General features: G+C 31.5%; 1 protein-coding gene across 3 annotated transcripts in view; it reads left to right on the top strand.

The window, feature by feature from the left end:
• Nucleotides 1-17,684, top strand: part of LOC136979337 (guanine nucleotide-binding protein G(q) subunit alpha) — a 110,766-nt gene that overhangs the window by 47,871 nt on the left and 45,211 nt on the right. For all 3 annotated transcript variants that reach the window (XM_067275293.1, XM_067275298.1, XM_067275286.1), the window contains exons 2-3: nucleotides 7,810-7,994; nucleotides 12,162-12,316. In XM_067275293.1, coding sequence (XP_067131394.1) covers nucleotides 7,810-7,994; nucleotides 12,162-12,316 — 340 coding nt within the window. The remainder of the gene's footprint in view (nucleotides 1-7,809; nucleotides 7,995-12,161; nucleotides 12,317-17,684) is intronic.

Below are 17,684 nucleotides of genomic sequence, written 5' to 3'. Positions count from 1 at the left end.
CTTAAGAGTGACAGTCATATCAGTTTGGAAATGAATATTAAAATATTGAACAGGTGATAAGAAAGAAAACATCATTAAAATTAGAAATAGACATTTAATGAAGAATATCAAATTGTTAAAATAAGAACTAAGAGAGAAGCAAAACAGCTAAAGGTATATGATTATATAATTTAAAAATTTACTAGAAACAACATTTAACAGAAGAAATGCTGTTATTGAGGAAGTGGTTTGGAAAATAAATCTAAATATTAATAATAGAAAATTTGAAAACTTTGGAAGAGAAGGTGGTTTCTATAAATATTGTTACAATGATTATCTTTACAATAGAATTGTATAGTTATTGTTTTTAATTTTGGAAATTAATTAACATTAATATTTTTTATACTTTTTAATAGTAACATAATTTATTTTGAATATATATTAACATCCTAAAGCTCTAAGTATTGATACTAAGCCAAACGATCAATATAATTAATTTGATTATTATTATGCTGTAATTAATAATTAGAAACTAAAAGCAATTTGGTAGTGGAGGTAGATGTTAGGTGCCATCTCTTATCTAACTTAATAATTATAATAATTTAATAATTTATTAAATAATTTAGAACATTCTGAAAAAAAGAACAAGCCTGGAGCAGGACTTGAACCCGCAATCTCTGCTTACTAGGCAGTGAGTGTGCTTGCCAGTTATGTGATCTGGACCTTGAGCAAGTCTTCACTTCCAGATGTATTTAAATTTAGAGTGGGAGTGGCAGTTGTGGGTTCAAATCTCACTCTGCACTTGTTCTTTTTTTCCAGAATGTTATAAATTATTAAATTATTATAATTATTAAGTTAGATAGGAGATGACACGTAACATCTACCTCTAGTACCAAATTACTTATGCTATAATTAATAATTAGAAACTATTAGCCCAATTAATTACAGTGATTGTTTGAATTAATTTATTTTGAATATTTGGTATTACAGACATGATTTGAGAAATCTTGTCGTCATATTAAAAAACTTCTTTACTATAACATCTTTTGATGGTAAAGCTATTAAAAGCTTTGAAAACATTTATATTAAATATTTGATTTCTTAATTGCCAAACTTTTGTTCTGTTTGATTATTTAATTTGAATTTAAATTCTTTAAGAATTGTTTTTATCCACATGATTCTTTAAGCATTAACTGAATTAATTTTTTTGATGACATATGTAGTTTTATGTATGTCATAAAAAAAAACAAAATGCTCAAGGTCATTCTGTTCCATCCCTATCCAGTTTGATAAGTCCATCTATGGGGAAAAGTGTGTTTGCATGAAATATAAGAAATAAGACAATGGACAAAAGGTAATCTGAATAATAATACAGTGGAACCTCTACATTTGTCATTAATCTGTTCTAAGGACCTAACAAATACAGAGTATGACAAATATAAAAACAATTTTTCTCATAATAAATAATTGATATTCAATTAATTAATTCCCATCTTGAAAAAAAGGTACAAGAATAAAAATTATGCTGTTTGTAAAACTTTACTGTATTTATTTCGTACAATAAAGATATAATGGTAGAAGGGGAAGAACAGTATTATTAATATAGTACAGGGGTGGCGAACCTATGGCACACATGCCCAAAGTGGCATGTAAGAGAAATCATCTGGCATGTAATGTATCATATGATTTCTGTTTTTTCAATCATCCTTTCTGTTTATCACCTGATCATCCTTTTTTAGATCAGATTTTTAACATTTATTCGAATTAAAGGGCATTCGTTTAGTTTCTTTACATATCGTTATTAGAAATCTAAGACTTTGGCATGCATTAATATCTTTAAAGCTAAGTATGCTTACAATATGGCACATATACTCAAAAAGGTTTGCCATCCCTGATATAGTATATTAATAATATAGTATTATTGTTTAGAAGCAGACATATGAATTAAAACGTATTCCAATTATGATCATGGGATCTATTTTGCCAATGATTCAGTAGCACTCAATTTAATAAAGAACTTGTCCAGTGTTGTGTGTTTTTTGTCTGCTTTTTAAAATTTTTCTGAGGTAGGCAATTACATTATCATTGAATGTATTTGTATTTTGGTTGAATATAGCAACGTTTGGGTGCCACTTTGGAGCAATTGGAACTTGGTTTCTCACATTGATTATTTTTCAATAACTCAACATCATACATGACAACTGAACAAAGCAAACTGATTAACTACAGCTAGCTAACACGGCTAGCTGAGTGGCTCAGGCATGCAATTGTAGTGTCACTTTCAGTGCTGGGAATGACTTCTAATACAGAAAATACTGACAAATATGGGAAAATAAAAAAGTCATCAAAACGTGATGAATATTGAAAATTACGAATATAGAGATTTCACTGTACAGTAGAGCATCGATTATCCGACTCAATTGGGAACTGGGGTTGGTCGGATAACTGAAAAGTATGAAAGAATACATTATTAGCAGTGGTGATATTCGAAATATTTAACAAGGGGTTCGCTAGCAGAAAATTTTTTCTTGACAATCACGGACAAACGAAATGGAAGTTTTAGCTATAAATAAATACAATACCTTTTCTTGCAATATATCTAACAATCAGTGGCGTATTTGGAACATAACGAGCCCTGGGTGAAGACCAGGTAACAATAGTATTTTAGTGCTGTCGACCTTTTTTTTCTTTCTTTCTTTCTTTTTTTTTTTTTTTTTTTTTTTTTTAGGCAGAGAAATTCTTCACCGCGAAATGGCACTCTTCATAATAGACAGATGTCATCATCTCTCGAGATACATTATCCTTTTTCTTCCGCTGTCCATAGCCCGACACGTGTTCCACAGCCATCTTGTATTATCTCGCGCGCGTGACATTCTGGGATCTCTCATATGACTGGATCTACTTTCAAGAACTCTCTTGAATTGATTGCGATTAAACCTCGTTTCAGTTGAGATTGAAATGGTCCAGAGAGATCGCACCAAGACATAGTCCCCGACATAGTCCCGACCTTGCTCACAATCTAGATTGAAATGCTCGGTGCAAACGGGGTATAAGGCCCTAGTTTAGTAGTATTACAGAGTATAATATGCATATTTTAATATATTTAAAAAAAAAACAAACCTACTGAGAAATGTTCCGTCTGTTTAACAAGGTTCGGGAAACTGAAAATTTTAACAACGGGTTCGGCCGAACCTGTGCAAACCCGCTGAATATCGCCACTGATTATTAGTATAGTATATTAGTATATCCCATGTAATTACTATATTAGTAGTTGTTATTAACCTACTTTGTGTTGAATTTTCATTGATGTTAAGCCTAACAAAATTTTTTAAAAAATAATAATCATCACTATTGTATTGTTAAAAATTATTTCTTTATTTTGCACAAAATAAATACAGTACTGTACTGTAAAAATATAAAAAAATGTATATATTCGGGTTACATATTTTACATAAAATAGGCCTATACATTAGAAAAAGAAGTCCAAACTTTTTTTTTGCTTTACAGCTAACACTTGTTTTTTTGCAGCTAAATCTCACACACGTTTTAAAAACAGCAATTGGATAGCGTCGTTAAATAAAATTAAACCTCATTTAAATACTGGCCTCCCTTTCATGGTCGAGCCAGTGTTGTCAGCTAAAACACAGAAAAATTTAACAAAACTAATATTAAAGTAGCCAAGACATAGCCAAATATTGTCGCGTCACATCACTAGCGGACATTTGAATTTGCCGACTAGAACGTGGTTGGTTAACTGATATGACGGTTGATTGGGGGTTGGATAATCGATGGTCTACTGTACTTCAGTTTTATTCAGGATTATCTTTAGTAATAATCTTGAATAAAAATTACAGTGGACAAAATTGGACAGTTTACTATCTCTATCTAAACTTGTAAAAATAGTTATGGTTGATATTGTTTATATTATAATTAAGGTATGTGTAAGTACATGACAACATTTACACTTTAATTTCTATTCTAGTATATACACTGTAGTATCATTTTTACATAGTGCCTAGTCCTATGTCTCTAGACTAATTATGCAATGTCCTGCAACAAGTGTCAATATTGCACAAACTGTGTGGATAGATTGCCATCTGGTGTTCTGTGCATTTTAGCCAATTTCCATCCTAAGCAGATCTTTTTGTATTTGTAACTTCACAATATTGAAGTTGTGAAGTTGGCTAGCTGATCAAGATGGTTATAGAGCCACCGCAAACTACAGGAAGCAGAAGCTAGCATATGCTCGGTTACGCTCCAAAACCCTGCCTTCTTTCTCCCGAGGCTATGAGCCATTTTTCCCACTCACACTTGCTAGCACGACTGCTCTATCTGTTGAATTCTGTCAACAACAAGCGCATGCTTGCATCACTGTGTTAGCAAAGGGATAACCACTCAGACATGAAGAAAGGGTGGGGCCTTTGATGTCATCAGGTATGCTAGCACCAGTTTGCTACGTTTTGCTCTCGCAAAGCTATAGTTTGTGGTGGCTCATAGGCATCAGCTTAGGCTCTGAGGAACCCAAATTAAATCTGAAAAAACCCAAGAACTTTTTTACAGTCAGTCCATCCCAGATATGTCAGGTCTTGCATTTCTCATCATTCAATTACTCCATTGTGGATATTGTCAAATCTGTGATGGGCTTAATAAAAAAGCTTTCTTAATGTTCATGGCCCACTAGTGGCTGAATGGATGAAGCTACTGAAAACTGGTAGTTGGTCATGAGTATTTGACTGACAGGCTCGACATGTGAAGAAAATCTAGAAAAATTCCAAATGTCTAACACCAAAATACAGATCAGTTTTCCAAAGAAAGTTGTTTTTCTGGGTGGTTTGTTTTGATTTGATAGGATATAACCTTCCAAAAGGACATTTTGAGGAAAACTGGTCTCAATTTAGATCAGTGGTTCCTAAAGGAAGTGCTACCATCCCTGTGGGTGGTGAGTAAATCCAGAGAGGCAAAAAGAAGCAATTGGGCAACAAGGGGATGCTGGAGGCAAGATATTCAATGGTGACCATTGGCAAAGGTTGGGATCACTGACAACCTTTCCCTTTCCTTTCTTAAAATGGATAAGAAGAAACATTGTGTTTTAATCATTTCGGATGTGGAGAACAATATATGGTAAGGACACACAGTGTGAGACTCATAGAAAAGTTTTTGTAAGAATATTTCCAAGCCTTTCTCACACAAGGGAAAATGGGTTAGGGGTGTTGGGTATAACTTTATGGAACCAAAGTGGTGGTGGCTTGAAAAAGTTCAGGAATAACTGATTTAGGTGTTAGACACCTGAAAAAATCCAGAAAACTCCACATGATCAGCTCATTGGTTAGGCACAAATGCATGACCAATTATTAATGTTCAGTGGTTTTTATCCACTTGGACACTGGTGGGCCCCTCCTAGGAGTAGTTTTTATTCATTTCCTCTTGACAGATTGTCCATGTGTTTTGTTGCTATATCCCATCAAACAAAACAATTTCTCCAAAAATTCCTAGAAGAAAAATATCTGAAGTCAACACTGAACATAGAGCTACTTAATTTAAATGTGCCTGGGTTTGATGAAACTATTACATGCCACTGCAAATTATGGGTTACATAATCTAGAGTGAGTTACTGCTCACTCTAGATTATGTAGAGTGAGACATTATGTATAGATAGCCTATATAGTGGCACTTGAAACAACCTAGTGTATAAAATATATTCACTTATGACAGTCTAGTTCGACACTAGTCTTAGCTTTAAAAAAATGAAGTACATGTGGAACAGTGGAGATGCTACTCTAGGATCTGTAGGCTGAATTTTAACATATGCACTTGTATCAGTAAGAATGCACACTTGAGTAAGCAAGATGGTTACTCATCTTGCTTACTCAAGCATCAGCATGTTTAGCATCATTATGGTGCCAAAATTCGGACTTACTTTATTAGTTTATTAGGCATTTACAATGCATTACACATTACAACCCATTATAATGCATTTAGCAAGTGAACAAGTGTCTCACTCTGAAAGCCTAAAAACTTGGTTACCATACAAAGTAATTATAACGTGTAACTTATTTCATAAATAAGAATTAGATTAATAAAAATTGCCATAAAAGTTTTTATTTTAGCTCTAAATTCGTAAGTTTGGCAAATTGCTAAATTTTCTGGACAATATTTGATTTATTTAAAGACTAGCGGATGAGCCTGGCATTGCTCAGACAAAAAGTAACCATAGCCAAGATTAAGATTATTACATTATAGCTGATTTTACCCATTTTTACTGAGTGCAAGAATTAGGTTACCCCTTTTTCTAAATGTATTGGAGAATTTTTAGATGGGTCTAAAAATATGTTTCATTTCTCGCAAAAATCAGCATCTAAAATAGTACAGTAGAAGCCAAGTTCTTTAGGGTAATTCTTAAGCATCTCCCTCTCCCCTGCGGGGGGATTTCCAAAAATCTCTTCTTAGTGTACATTCTTGTACATACCCTAACTGCGTACCAAATTTTAACTTTCAACTTTTAACTGTTTGGGCTTTGCGCTTATTATTATTATCATCAACTCATCTCAATTATAAAATTATATCCCGGGCCGTCCAAGCCCAGATATATCACATCTGGTCAAATATGCTACATTCTTACAGGAAGGCGTACACCAGTCATAGTGATTACACTGGTTAATTTCCACTCATGCAGACTCTGGCATCCAGTCGGTTACGGCGTAAATAATACTCCGTATAAACGAATCTCTCGCTTACGTAAAGAACGAGTTTCCGTACCTTTCCAGCCATTAGCTTGGACATAGAGTCGACATTTGAAAATTCAATGTTTGTTTCTAAATAAAAACATTTCTCATGGGTTTTCGTAAGCGATAATAAAGTTTATCTTTGTAATGATACATAAAATCGAAACATTCTTTTCAGATTCTCGAAGAAGAAATGAACAAAATGGAAATATGATACATAAAACTAATCATCTATAAAGAAAAAATCTTACAACGGCTGAAATATTAACCCAGATGTAGAGACTGGCTTCTCATCGATTTAATGCGTGGCATTTATACTGGATTATATTGTCACTGTATCACTTTGACTACTCACACTTCACTGTTTGTTTTCATTCACTCACTGCACTACTTTGGAATTTTCTCTTCTTTTTCGGTTCTTCCCTTCGGCACTGATAAGAAATTGACGTTTGAACCCACAATGGATCTTGCTTTATATACACCCCCCAATGGGTAGTCCCGCCCATACAAAAAAGGCTTCGAATGGTCCACATTGTTTCAGAACATTCCACAACATTCGAGTGTTCTGGGATGTTCCCGAATGTTCCGGAACATTCTGGAATGTTGTGGAATGCTCTTGAATACTCTCAAATGTTCTGGACTGTTCTAGCAATTTCTAGAGGGCGAAATTTCCAGCCCTTATATCTTCAACAGCACGCCCTTCAGGTAAAAATGGGAACCTTCTTCATGGATGGAGGATAGAGGGCTACCATACCATATAACTCCCTTGATCGTACCGGGACTCGTTTTTGAGTTTTAGGGCACGCACATTATACACTTACTTTTATAATATATATTGATTATAAATTAAATATTTTTATTACAATTTTCAATATTGTCTGGTGATTTTACTTAAAAATTGTTGTTAATTTATAAAAATTGATTATTTTTAAGCCAAAAAATAATTTCCATTATCTAACTAAAGTATTTTTTGTTCTTAGAATTTTGGTTTTATATGCTTTGTTAATAGCTTATTGAAGAAGTTTACTTTTAATAATTTTTCATGTTATTTACTAAACTTATGATGTTTTAAATTAAAAAGTTAATTTGAAATATTTTTTTATGATAGGAACTGGAGAATCTGGTAAAAGTACATTTATTAAACAGATGAGGATTATCCATGGATCTGGATATACTGATGAAGATAAAAAGGGATTTATTAAGCTTGTGTATCAAAATATATTCATGGCAATGCAGAGTATGATTAAAGCTATGGATATGTTAAAAATCCCATATAAAGATCCTAGGAACCATGTAAGTTGTTTTTAAAAATTTAAATAAGATTTATCTTAAGCATTATTTTAAATATTAATTTAAACTGTTTTAAAGAAATGCAGTAAAATAATTTTAATTTGCAAATTTAAAAAAAAAGTAGTACTGAAATGATATTCATAATGATATATCAAAGCCAATTTGTAATTGAAATGATAGATAAAAATATTGTTTGTTTTATATTAAAAACTTTAGCATTTAATGTTAAAATTGAATATTGATGGGGCATTACTTTTATTTTTTTTATTACTAAACACTCTTAATATAAATTATATGAGCTGTTGATTTTGAAAGTGGGCAAGCCCATTTTATGTTGTTGCTAGATATTTAATGGTTTGCATTTGAATGAGTTTTAAAATATTCGTAAATAGTAATAGACTTATTTTATATTTTTTTAGTTTTATTTCGTGTAAATTTAATATGTAATAATGGTTATCTGCATTAGGTGAAAAAAATCATGGTTTTAGTATGTGCCAATGGACTTGACTCACTTTTAAAAGCAATGATTTGTTGAAAACGTTGCGTTTCTTTGAATGGAATATAGTTATAATAACAAAAAATTGAATATTTTATTTATTTATTTATTCTATTTCAGTATTTCATACTTTTTCGAAAAGCTACAATGAAATAAAAAATAAATTTAATTTTATAGGAAAAAGTGGAGAAAATAATAAAAGATATTTAGTAATAAGTTGCATGCATATAATTATATTTCTTAGTTAGATGGTGCAGATTTTTAAAGTATTTATGATAAATGGGTGGTACAGTACATAGGGTAATAAATCCATCATATCCTCATATTTTTCTTTAGAGTGGATTTGTCTCACTTTCAAAATCAACTCACTGTAAATATCATTGACAATATAAATTACTAGTAACAAATTTATACTGATATTAAAGAAATTGATTGATTAAAAACAAATTTTATGTTAATTTGTAAATAAGAATTAGCTTTAACTATTTTTTTCACAAAATGGACTTGCCCGCTTTTAAAATCAACAGCTCATATAATGAATATATCTTGCATATAATTAGAAATATATATGTTGATGTTGATACATAATCAAGATTGTTACAGTAAATATATTTTAATTGGAAATTGTGCTTTTCTCTTCCCTCAGTATAACAAGTCCTAGTTCACAATAACATTCAAAGTGGACAAAAATATAATATATATTTTGATGAAAATAATGTGACCAAAGAGTCGGCACCTTCTTGATGCCCTGTCAGGACTGACACCATTGTGTTTTACAGACACACAAATTGCAATGGCGATTCGTTCACACGCGAGCAGTTGCGTTTGTAGGTGGTCAGATTCGGGATAGAGATGGTCTGAGAAACAGAGTATCCGGAGACAAAAAGTGCACTCAACCACCACAATTTTGAATATTTTACCTGTTTTATTGTATTGACTTATTTACACCTATATACATATTCAAACTTTCAGTATAGCATTCTTAATTATATCGGATCCCTAACTGAGAGAGAGAGAGTTTACAATCGAATGTGACGTAGATAGATACCTTATTGATGGTGGATGCTTCAGTTCTGTAGATTTGGTAGATTGTCCTTTCCTGGGAATTTCAGGGATGTTTTCTAGAGTAAGATAATATCCATCTGATAATCTGATCAATATCCAAAATTGGTGGGAGAACTGTCCGAGAAGGTCAGGCTGGACTCTGGTGAGATAGCAACTCTTCCTTCTGATGATATAGTGAACCTCAATCCCGATGCCCGATGGGATAGCAAACCTTTACTGTCCAACTCGAGGTGATCAACAAACAACCCCTGTCGTCATCAATCCCGTTTTTTAATGGGGAGGGGTCTCCCCTTCACTGCTCTTGTCCTATTTTGGAAATTTTAAAGTCTGTGTCCAATAGCAATTTTTTTCATTAAGTTCCTGATGACGCACGTTCAAAAGATGTGTCATCTCTGGACAAGGAAGCAAGTTCATGGGAAAAATATAATCACATCCTCCAACAATAAAGTTTTTGCTGGGAAGAATTTTAAAAGATTTACTTTAAAAAAAAATCAATTTTTTCCCATCCAAAAATTTTTGTCAAGTTAAGTTCTCACAATAAAATAGTTTTTCATCAAAATATAAGCATGAAAATTTAAGAAGTGCATACATGTAGTTTAATTCCCTGTTAAAAAAATTATGATGTCATACCGATGTTACTGTTACTGATATTAATATAAAGTAATAGGAACAATTATTCATTTAATATGAACAAAACTTGAATTGTAATCAGTTTAAATGTATTAAATATTTCTTAAAAATTCTGTAATCTGTGTCTGCAGATGTATAGAAACTCTATCAGTAACTCAATGATCCAAAATTTCAAGAACTATTTAATATAAATATAGTCAATATAGTCATTGATCCTAACAATAAAGGAAAGTTTAAATATAGTTTACTGAGTTATTTTCCGGCTTTACGAGTTAGTTAGTGCTTGCAAAAGCTGGAAATTCTTGAAATTGGTTTAGGTAAAAATTGTTTTTAAATATTAGATGCCAAATTAGTTTCAAAGTTGCTTTGAATTCAATAAAATTAGTTTTATTATTAGTTCTTATTTAACATTAGTAATTATTAATAATAATAAATTACTATAGTAAACATTATTAACCAAGATTCACAAATATACCTTTATCACATTTTATTCCTGCTGAAAAGAAGTCACTGTGTTTGTAAAAGTTGGAGTGTAAGTCTTTAACAAATAGCATTTGTAAATTTGGTCATTTTAAGGATTAATGCCAACTGGTTTAATTAAATGATAGAACTTAGGAACGAGGATAAAGGAACATGAAGATATATATAGAGGTAGGAGAATACAGCACTGAATACTATAATATACAGTACAATAAAGAGGTGTAAGTAAGATTTCATAGACCAAAAGTATCATCATCAGTTAATGAAGATGTAAATATTGTGAACTCCGCAAGCATGTGGTCTGCGGGTTTGAAAGAAAGGGAATAACACCCAAAAAAGTGGAAATGAATAGTCAGTGGAAGCATGTAATTGAACAAACAAAGGTTTATTGGAGACGAAAAACACAATTAATTATCGATATACGACTCAGTCCTGGAATCTGATCGCGTTACAATCTTAATACTGTCCGATTATCACCCTCCTAAGTTTCCTTCTCTCTACGCGAAGCCCTATTTTACCCGACAATTATTACGACTAAATATACAAACTTTCTCTTGTAATACAAAAATCGTTGACAACGGTGATACTACAGTTAGTCCTCCTCGTTGTTAGCCGGTAATCCCTTATTCATTTCGTGTAATTCCTTTGATGGAAGTCGATTCCCTTTCAGTGCCGTAATTCACCTATCCTGCGTTCATCCTCTTACCTCCGCTTTCTTCTTCTAACGGCCCGCCACGTCTTCAGGTTGCCAACCAACAAAAGTCCTCAAGAGGCAGTCAAAGGACAAAAAGAAAAAACTCCCGTACATGGGTTACATGTGTTTTTATAACTTCCCGCTAGCCGACGTCACTCCGCCCCACATGACCCCACGACGGGCCAATCATCACAACGAAAGCCCAGCCAGCATGTAATTGGTGGTATCACGGAAGGAAACAAAAAGGACTCGTACAAAAACATACACGCGACACGACATAAACAAAAAACAAAAATATAAAATAAAACAAACAAACAAAAAATATATATATAATAGCTGCAAAGTGCTACAATATGCAGATGGCAGAAGAGGTAGATATGTATAGGAAGGTTTGAATAGTTAAGTGATTTATTGTAAAAGATGTAGATGCATTATTGTCTGCAGGAAAATAGATAATGAAAAATAAAAAGAAACAGGAAAGAAGTTGGAAATGAAAAAACAGAGTTAGATGACAAGCTGTTATAGAATGACTGCACAAATAATTAGGTTTGAATTTTGAAGAAGTATTCTACACACAATAAAACATTCAAATTGGAATTTGGTTTATTTTTGAACTCTAAAGACAGAGAAAATCAGAAAAACACTTACTTTATAGTAAGGAAAGTTTTTATGACACCTGTAAGCAGAAGGGCAACATTTTGTTTGTTACGAAGTTAGTTCATTATTGTATTTAAGTATTATAAGAGAATGACAGTTTATTTCCTTTTTTTGTTCAATTTTTTTTTTTTTTAAATCTTTTATTTAGAAAAATGGTGAATTAGTAAGAACTGTAGACTATGAAACAGTTACAACATTTGATAAGCCATATGTGGATGCAATTAAATCCCTTTGGGCAGATTCAGGAATACAAGAATGTTATGACAGAAGGAGAGAATATCAACTCACAGATTCAGCAAAATAGTAAGTTTTCCTTATTGTTTGATAATTTTTCAAAAACTTTAGAATGAAATTTAGATTTAATTATAAATATTTGATATTTATGTTTGATGAATATTGTCAGTTTTGCTGCTTTTGATATTTTATATAAATTTTATAATGAGGATTTTCAACTTTACAGTACAAGCTGAGGATTATCATTATGAGAAATTTCAACATAGTGTCTTGTAACTGATTTGAAGTAGAATCAAAATAGTCATAAAATATAAAAATATAAATAATTTAGTTAAAGGTGTTTAAGAACTTTTTTAAATGTAAAACTAATTTTGTATTTTCGTCAGATGAATAAATTATTTTTGTACAAATTGAAGACAAAGTCGCTCTAAAAATATTTCAGACAATCACCATTTTTATTTAGTGTTCTAGAACAAAATCGTAGACAGCTGGACCTTCCTTTTTAGGCTATACAACTGCCCACTTTTAAAATAGTTTCTTAAAACACAGAAAAACCAATAATGCTATTTCAGTCTTTTAGAAAAATAATGTTTAAAGTTACTAGACAATAAAAATGTTGATAATATTAAATCAAATATCTTATATATAATGTTTTATTTATTAAAATTTGATCATACTGTATTTTACTGGTCTTTGTAATATCTTATACTTTGATTTTTTGTACTTCAAAATGAGATTTATTTAGATCATTTGTATCCTCCTACTTCTATTGCCAGTGTTATCCATTATATCCTGTCTCCCACAAGAGAAAAGTCCTGATGTGGGTAGCCTGTTCATGGAGATACAAACAGCATTTCCCAACAGGTGCTGAAGTAATGTGACAAAAATCAAATGTCATCAAGGTAGCCATCTGTCAGAAACAATATTTGGAATGCAAAATGAACAATCATTTTGCATTCCAAGTATTGGAACATTAATTGACTTGAAAAAGATCTTCATATTAAATCAAAAACATCAATCAGTTTTATTATTGTTTTGTACTGGAGATCTAAGGTATTAAAGGTGTTATTTTATGTTAAATATGTATCCAGTTTTCAGTAGTAGAGAGAAACTTATTAAGAGAAAAACTACATAAAATAGTGCAAATGCACTAAATAATAGCTAGCAATTCTGCATGCCCCTGATTATTCTCCAAAAATGCCAGTTCCTGTGCCACTATTAGTAAACCAGACCAATAGGAAAGAAGACCATAGCATATGTCAAACATAAACCAAGGCAATATTTTGTTAAATTATAAACTAGAATTTATCAAAAAGATGTCTTCATCATTGTGTCCCAATAAAGCCAAATGACCAAAAAAGATCATGGTCTAAAAATAAGTTGGCCATTGCTCTTGAGCCTGTAGAGGATCTTCCTTGCCTCAGCCTGAATAAACAAATGAAGAAGGCCTAGAAGGATCTCAAGTGAACTACCCAGGATCATAAACATAGCCCCAGTAATAGCTAGGCATATTGGGTAAACTGCAAACTTTCCAACTTTTTCTGACAGTTTTTGCAAAGCACCTTAGACCACCAAATTAAAGCAGCATAGTATTATGGGCTAAAGTATTATATTAAAAATCTAAAGTAACACATGAAATTGTAGACCCAAGATTTGTCAAAAGTAACCTTCATAACTAGATATGTTTGGCCTTGTCTACACCTTTTCAAAGTATAAAATCCATAGAAGGTTAGAGTCAAGTAATAACTCAAGGTACTTGACTGAAGAGGAAAACAGAGAAGGGGCTTGGAAAAATTCTCAGAGTAAAGGAACAATAACAGTTTTATCAGGACTGATGCTTAAGCTGTTACATCTGCACCAGCTTCTCATAAGTCAAGCCACTTTGAAGGAAACCTGACAGAGTGCCAGAAAATTTTCCAGTACAAAGTAGAAAGATATTGTCTGCATATTTCTGGGCATACAATGAAGAACTGTTAAGTTCCTCAAGAGATATCCATAACAAGACACTACAGCAAGGATAAAAGAACACCACTTTGACAGCAGTCTTGCACAATAGATGCTCTTAGAGAAGTTCCAAAACAGAATACTGTACTGTGATGGCAAAACATAAAATTAATCCAGCAAATGAGAGCAAGGTTTAAAACCAAGCTCAAGTTTAGCATATTTGACGGTGTTGAGGGGGTCTTACCAAAAACATCCTCAATATTAAGAAAGGCAGTTAATGCAATTTCCTTGACATCCAGGGTTTTCTCAATTTGGAAAACTAAGTTGCAAAAAGCAGACTTACAAGACTTGCCATGTTGATAAGCAAACTGAAAGGAATAGAGAGGAATCCTATTTAACAACTTATTGTATTTAACAACTGTGGCTCAAATTAGAGATGTGATGGTGCTATTTGACCATTGTGGCATTGGTGAGAATTTTGTACTCTATTGTGATTTGACTTATTTTTGTTCTCTTCTTGAAAAATGTCAGTTTCTGTCTCAGAAAAGGAAAACTTTTACACCACTATCTCAAGACTTATCACCATAAAATGTAAGAAAAATAATTGGAAGCAAGGAGAATTATAAAAAAATTAATGAGATTAGAAGATAAAGAAAGAAGAAATAATGTAATCTAGAGACTTAGAGGATAATGACAAAATGGATGATTGTTTATTTAAGGTTAAAATCTAATGATAATTTAAAGGTTACAGTAAAAGTATATAAAAATATTAGTAATTTAAAAGGTTTAAATATATTCATTAATGATAATTATTCAATGATTACTAGAACTATCAAAAACAAATTAAGGTTCTATGGTAAAGAAATGCATTTCAAAGGGGCTAAAAATGTTAAATTGCAATACAACAGATTAACTGTAGATGATAATATATTTGTACATAATTATAAAAGTAAAATTTTCCATACAATTGTCAAATCAATTGAAAATTAAAACATTTTTAAAAAAATTTTAAAAGTTGTTTAAGTTAGTTTTCAAATTGTAAATCAAATTTATTTTTAAATTTACATTATTTTGGCAGTGGTGACAGAACATTTTGTTTTTAATACATATATACATACATACATACATATACAAATTTAATGATTGTATTTTTATTTACATGTTGAATCCTTTTTAAGATTATGATTTATTGAATAATGTTTTGTTAGTTTGTTACAACAAATACTAACCAAGAAATTGACTAATAATATCCAGTCAATTATATATGAATGTCAAAATTTTTTTTCTATTTAAATAAGAATAATCAATCTATGTTCCACAATATGTTCAGTGAATAGACATTTTCACCTTTAGTGATGTGAAGTTTTTGTATCCACTCTTGCAATTTTTTGTAGGATATAGGCTGCCATGTATTCACACAAAATTACAGTCATTAGATTTTGAGTGAGTGTGTCTGTTTACATACATAAAAACATAAATGTTGTATAAACATACAAAATATTGTAAATTTTGAATATTTGAAATTCTTTAGTTTACTCACAAGTTTCCAGTGTTTTTGAATGCTGCCATATGAAGGCATATGACTTGGCAGTCAGTAAGATACTCAAGTTTTCAGTGTAGGTTTGCAATTTTTAGTTTTTTATTGGCGACATGCCTTATAAAACTAGTTCAGATGAATATTGTGCAGTGGTAGGCTGCCATAATAGCCAGAGGGTTCTTTATAAATGGTTTGAAACTGTATGTGATATACATGAAAACATGATGCATTGAAATTGTCCATGTGTTCAACCATTCCAGTTTCATTCATTTCCACATAATGAAAATTTAAGAAGAGAGTGGGTAACCAACTATGCTCGTACATCCAGCAAGATAAATAACTTTGTCATCATTAGACATAAAAGTCTGTACAGGATGATTACTTGCAGATAGGGTTTGTGATGGCTCTACATTTTTTTTTTTTTAAGGAAACAAATGTTTTGTGACAGTTTATTAATTAAAATTTCATCTACTTTACCAGTTGAAAAATAATTATAAGAGTCAAGACTTGTATAATTAAGCATTTCTTGGTAATCATAGTTCCAGCTTTAGAATTAACAAGTTATCTTCTAAATGCTAAAATTTACACCTTTCTCTCACTTTCCAGCAATTTAATGATTAAAAACGAACATTTTTTACTACTTTCTGTGGCCTGTGTCAGGTTAAGCAGAATTCTATATTGAACATCTACTGTATAGCAGATTCAAAGTTTGGAATAACATTGTTTTTGTTTGATGTAATTGTCTTTGAATTAAAATATACTATATTTATATAGAGATTAGTATAGTTTTAACAGATTAAATGAATAATTATGAATAAATAATATAACTGAAAAATTAATAAATTAAATTATTTGGTCAGATGTAAATTGCTATTATTTCGTGTATTGTTGGTTGCTTTTATTTTTTTAAGGGGTTATTCAATAAACCCATATAAATTGCCATGTTTTGGATATGGATAAAGATTCTTTACTGTTAATGCAGCTTCCTTTAAGTGTTGCAGCAAATATTTCAAATGCCTCCATGATTCTTAGTTTATGATTATCAAATATGCATTTTAAAAGCTGAGCTTCTGCTCATTATGGAGATACCCTTTGATCACTTGCAATATTGTGCTAGAATAGTAAATAGAGCTGTAATGTATTTGTTTTTATTAATATCACATTGATACTCTATGAGTCTTTGTTGCTGTTTTTTCAGCCTATATATGTTAGAATTTATCGAATCTGTTGTCATACAGTAGTATGGAATATACCCCAGGAGTTTTGCTATTTTCAATCTTATTCTTACAGTTGTTGAGTAGTTTGTATGCAGTTGGGTTGCATTTATAGGTTAAACTGGTATTTAATTGTTTTGCTATGATATTTAAGTTTTATTCAATCTGAGGTCATAGTCTACTACTGTGTGTTTGCAATAGGTCACAGTAGGGATAGTTTAATGAGAGCTGCTATTCTTGAAGGGTACAACTGGCCTTGAAACCTGCACCAACTCATTCATGTGCATACAATGTTCCATCATTTACTTGCATTCATATCCCTTAGTGGGGCTCTTGAGAGCACTGTAGCCTTATGTATGTCATTCAGAGGGATCATACCTTTCTCTATTGTCTATCTCCTTTCCCTCCTTCTTCCCCCTTTCCCTTACCCTCTTTTTTGCCGGCTAAACACTTTGTGTTCGGCTGATGTCTTTCTTGTATGTATGTGTGTTTACAATTTTGAATTTTCGTTTGTGGTTGCGCTCCTAAGTTTCTAGCTGATATTTTTTTAATGTTCTCTTCTTCGTAACATGCTAATAATGTAGGTATTAGTTTACCACTAACTATTCTCTGTTGCTGTACATTTTAGATGTTCTAATTCTTGCTTAGTGTCTTTGATATTAGAGCAATGTATTTATAATCTCTTTTTATTAGCACCCTAAATGCTGCTACCTTATAAATAAAGGGATCATTAGATTTTGAA

This window comes from Centruroides vittatus, unplaced genomic scaffold (assembly GCF_030686945.1).
Source record: "Centruroides vittatus isolate TY-2023 unplaced genomic scaffold, ASM3068694v2 contig_1154, whole genome shotgun sequence".
NCBI classification, from domain to species: Eukaryota; Metazoa; Arthropoda; class Arachnida; order Scorpiones; family Buthidae; genus Centruroides; species Centruroides vittatus.
Note: the sequence above shows the minus strand (reverse complement) of the source record. Positions and strands in the feature narration are given on the sequence as shown.